Source organism: Elaeis guineensis, chromosome 7, assembly GCF_000442705.2.
Source record: "Elaeis guineensis isolate ETL-2024a chromosome 7, EG11, whole genome shotgun sequence".
Classification (NCBI taxonomy): domain Eukaryota; kingdom Viridiplantae; phylum Streptophyta; class Magnoliopsida; order Arecales; family Arecaceae; genus Elaeis; species Elaeis guineensis.
Genome location: NC_025999.2, coordinates 93,925,084 through 93,928,362, shown reverse-complemented (window position 1 = coordinate 93,928,362; position 3,279 = coordinate 93,925,084). Strand labels below are relative to the sequence as shown.

Sequence of the window (3,279 nt, the reverse complement as noted above, 5' to 3'; positions counted from 1 at the left end):
GCTTTTGCCCCCACCTCATCATATGTGTCATCATGCACATCTAGTCTGTCAACTAACACCTTCAACTTTCACCTTTTACACCACCTCTCCTGAAAACATATATTATTCTATTCATTTCAAAAGTTCAGAGAGAGAGAGAGAGAGAGACCTATAATTCTCTCCTTGAGCCATTGACACTAGCCTTAGTTTTCTAATCCATACCAAAGGAAAAGCCAGTGAGTTCTCTTATTAGGAAGGAAGACCAAAAGAAATGGCTGGAGAAGCAATTTCAAATGTCTTCCCACTAAATCCATGTCATGATCCCAATCCTCCTCCAGCTGTAAAGAAGAAGAGAAACCTACCAGGAACTCCAGGCAAGGAAAAATAACATACTAGAATTAAACTCTAATCCCTCCTCTTTCTCCTCTCCTTTATCTTCTTCTCTCCAACTTTTTCTCCTTCCGCGGTGTGCTTTCATTAGTTCATAATAACATCTTACGTGGTTTGTGTGTGCATTCTTATGTGCAGATCCTGAAGCAGAGGTGATTGCCTTGTCTCCAAAGACCCTCTTAGCCACCAACCGGTTCTTGTGCGAGATTTGCGGCAAAGGCTTCCAGAGAGACCAGAACCTCCAGCTCCACCGCCGGGGGCACAACCTCCCGTGGAAGCTGAGGCAAAGAAGCACAAAAGAGCCGAGGAAAAGAGTCTATGTGTGCCCTGAGAAGAGCTGCATCCACCACAATCCGGCGAGAGCGCTCGGAGACCTGACCGGCATAAAGAAGCACTTCTGCAGGAAGCATGGTGAGAAGAAGTGGAAGTGCGAGAAGTGCTCCAAGCGATACGCAGTGCAGTCCGATTGGAAGGCACACTCCAAGACCTGCGGCACGAGGGAGTACCGCTGCGACTGTGGTATCGTTTTCTCCAGGTATGTTGTACTACTACTGTTAGGCCACTGGTTGGTGGTTGTTCCACATTTAGAATCTGGTGTTTTTGTTGGTAATAAGGCTGCGCCACGGATCGGTTTAGTTAAAACAAGGGAAGAAGATGAAATAAATATCGATCATATTTGGACTAGTACAGCAATAAGTTAGCCTATTGGAAGTGGAAACTATGCGGTGCAAAAGCAACAGCGATAAGTACTTCATGTTTACACAGCTACTAATTAGCTAGTTTTGATGAAAAAGACAACCAAGTCCACTCCCTTTTCTTCCTTGTCTTCACTTGACTTATGAGTTCTAACTACCATTGTTATTGCTATCAATGCCATCTTCATCAAGTTTTTGCATCTAGTTCCAACTAATGATACGGACCTTTTCAATTCACAAACAGGAGAGACAGTTTCATAACACACAGGGCCTTCTGTGATGCCTTAGCTGAAGAGACTGCAAGAGTTTCTGCAGTATCCAGCATCAACCACACGGCGCCCATCGGCAATGCCGATTGTCTTCTCCCTGACGGTTTGATGAGATCTGATATGTTGCAGAACTTCTCCTCTAATATTAAGGCAGATATGTCCAACTGCAAAGCTGATGATCAGGCCAGACCAAGGCTTCCCTTGTGGATGGGCCATGGAATTCAGAGCAGTGAGCCTTTAAGTAGCACCACCGGTCTCTCTGATATCAATCAAATCGGACCAATGGGTGCTGGAACCTTGTATGGTGATCTCTTCACTTCATATTCAAATGCCCAGCAACTCAACTCTCACTTAAGTTGGTTGTATGGCAACAAACTCTCGTCTCCGAGCTCTGTTGAGCTAACAAGCACCTCAATTCCAACAACCACCATGATCGACAGCTCGCAGTCTCCCCTCTTGAGTATTCCTTCCTTGTATAGCACTCAACATCACCATCGGCCTGCACAGGCGTCGGATATGTCTGCAACAGCATTGCTGCAAAAAGCTGCTCAAATTGGAGTGACTTCCACCATTCCATTTATTGGGAGCTTTGAGCCGTCCAAGTGCCAGGATACTCAGATTCAAGATGCTAGCAAATATGATAGATTGCTCAATTCAAACCAATTGAGCAACCTAGAGGACGTTGTAAATGGTTTCGCAGCATCGAACCCGTACGATATGTTAGCTGAAAGACACTGCAGTTCTGCAAAGGATGATTTGGAAGGGGGAGGAGAGACCAGGGATTTCTTAGGTGTCAGGGTGCAGACCTTCTGCCCTTCATCAATCAATGGATGGATCTGAGTCTTTTTAGGCTCCTATATTACAAACTTATCCGTGGAAAGCAAAGTTGTTGATGGAGAAGGAGTGCAAGCAGGGAAGAAAAGGTAGCATCATTGCTTGATGGGAGTTGATGGATGTGTTCAGAGGGGAAATGAGCATTCAAAGGTGACAAGAGGTCCATGCATTTTTTTTCAGGGACCCTCCTCAAAGGCACTATTTTGGGATGCTGCTTTTGTTTTGGAAAAAGTGGTAGTGGTTTGGGAGGCAAGGAGCACTCTCCTTTTGGCTCTATTATTGCATTCCATCTCTTTCGGGGGTGTTTCTGTTTAAGCTGATCTCTAGCAATTTTAGTGCTATAAAACTGGATTTTTATTTCCTCTAATAAAACAATGGATATTGCTTACGTGCTTGACCATCTGTCAATTAGCGAGGAGTCCTTGTATCTAAACAACGTTTTGGCGACCCCTTCATGGCATTCCCAGTACCTATTGTGTGCTTGTCTGAGGTGGCCCAATAATAAGCACATTTTTTTTCTAAGCAAAACAACATCAAGCACTTGCAATGTGAGCCTTTTTTTTTTTGATAAGACAATTTGAGCTTGTCACAATATTATATAGCTTGTAGTTGACAAGCTAATCCAACTTTAACATAGCCATGCCTTGGGTTGAATCCCCAGATTACCTGGTTACAAATGGATATGACATGCCTAAGCAACAATCCTTTCCAATGGATATGACATGCCTAACCAATTTGTTCGTGTTGCGAGTTGTCATGACCATTCTTATGGAGATGACAATAGATGAATATGGTGGCACCAACAAATTGGTTAAATTTGGGGCTACAGTACGTAGAATATCAGAGGCCTTGCTTGCGAACCCTCTCCAGATAAATATATTGGGGCCATGAGTGCTCCATTTCAAGGCAAACCCTAATATCATGTTCCTCACGGGCCAATTCAGCGATAAAAGGTAGAAGAAATGTCAACTTGATTCATGATAGATTTGTGTGGCAGGATCAAAGACATGGGCATACATCCAACCTCTGCTGCATAATCTAAGTTTAAGATCTTTTCAACCTAATGCAATCCAAATCCATCAGTATCTTCAAACAGCATACCTCAAACCTTA

General features: G+C 43.7%; 1 protein-coding gene across 1 annotated transcript; it reads left to right on the top strand.

The window, feature by feature from the left end:
- The first annotated feature begins 211 nt into the window (after positions 1-211).
- Positions 212-2,565, top strand: LOC105032210 (zinc finger protein MAGPIE-like). Its single transcript, XM_029260940.2, has 3 exons — positions 212-353; positions 508-904; positions 1,309-2,565. Exons 1-3 carry the CDS (start codon positions 251-253, stop codon positions 2,171-2,173), a joined length of 1,365 nt encoding a protein of 454 aa, XP_029116773.2. The 5' UTR covers positions 212-250; the 3' UTR covers positions 2,174-2,565.
- The last annotated feature ends 714 nt before the right edge of the window (positions 2,566-3,279 follow it).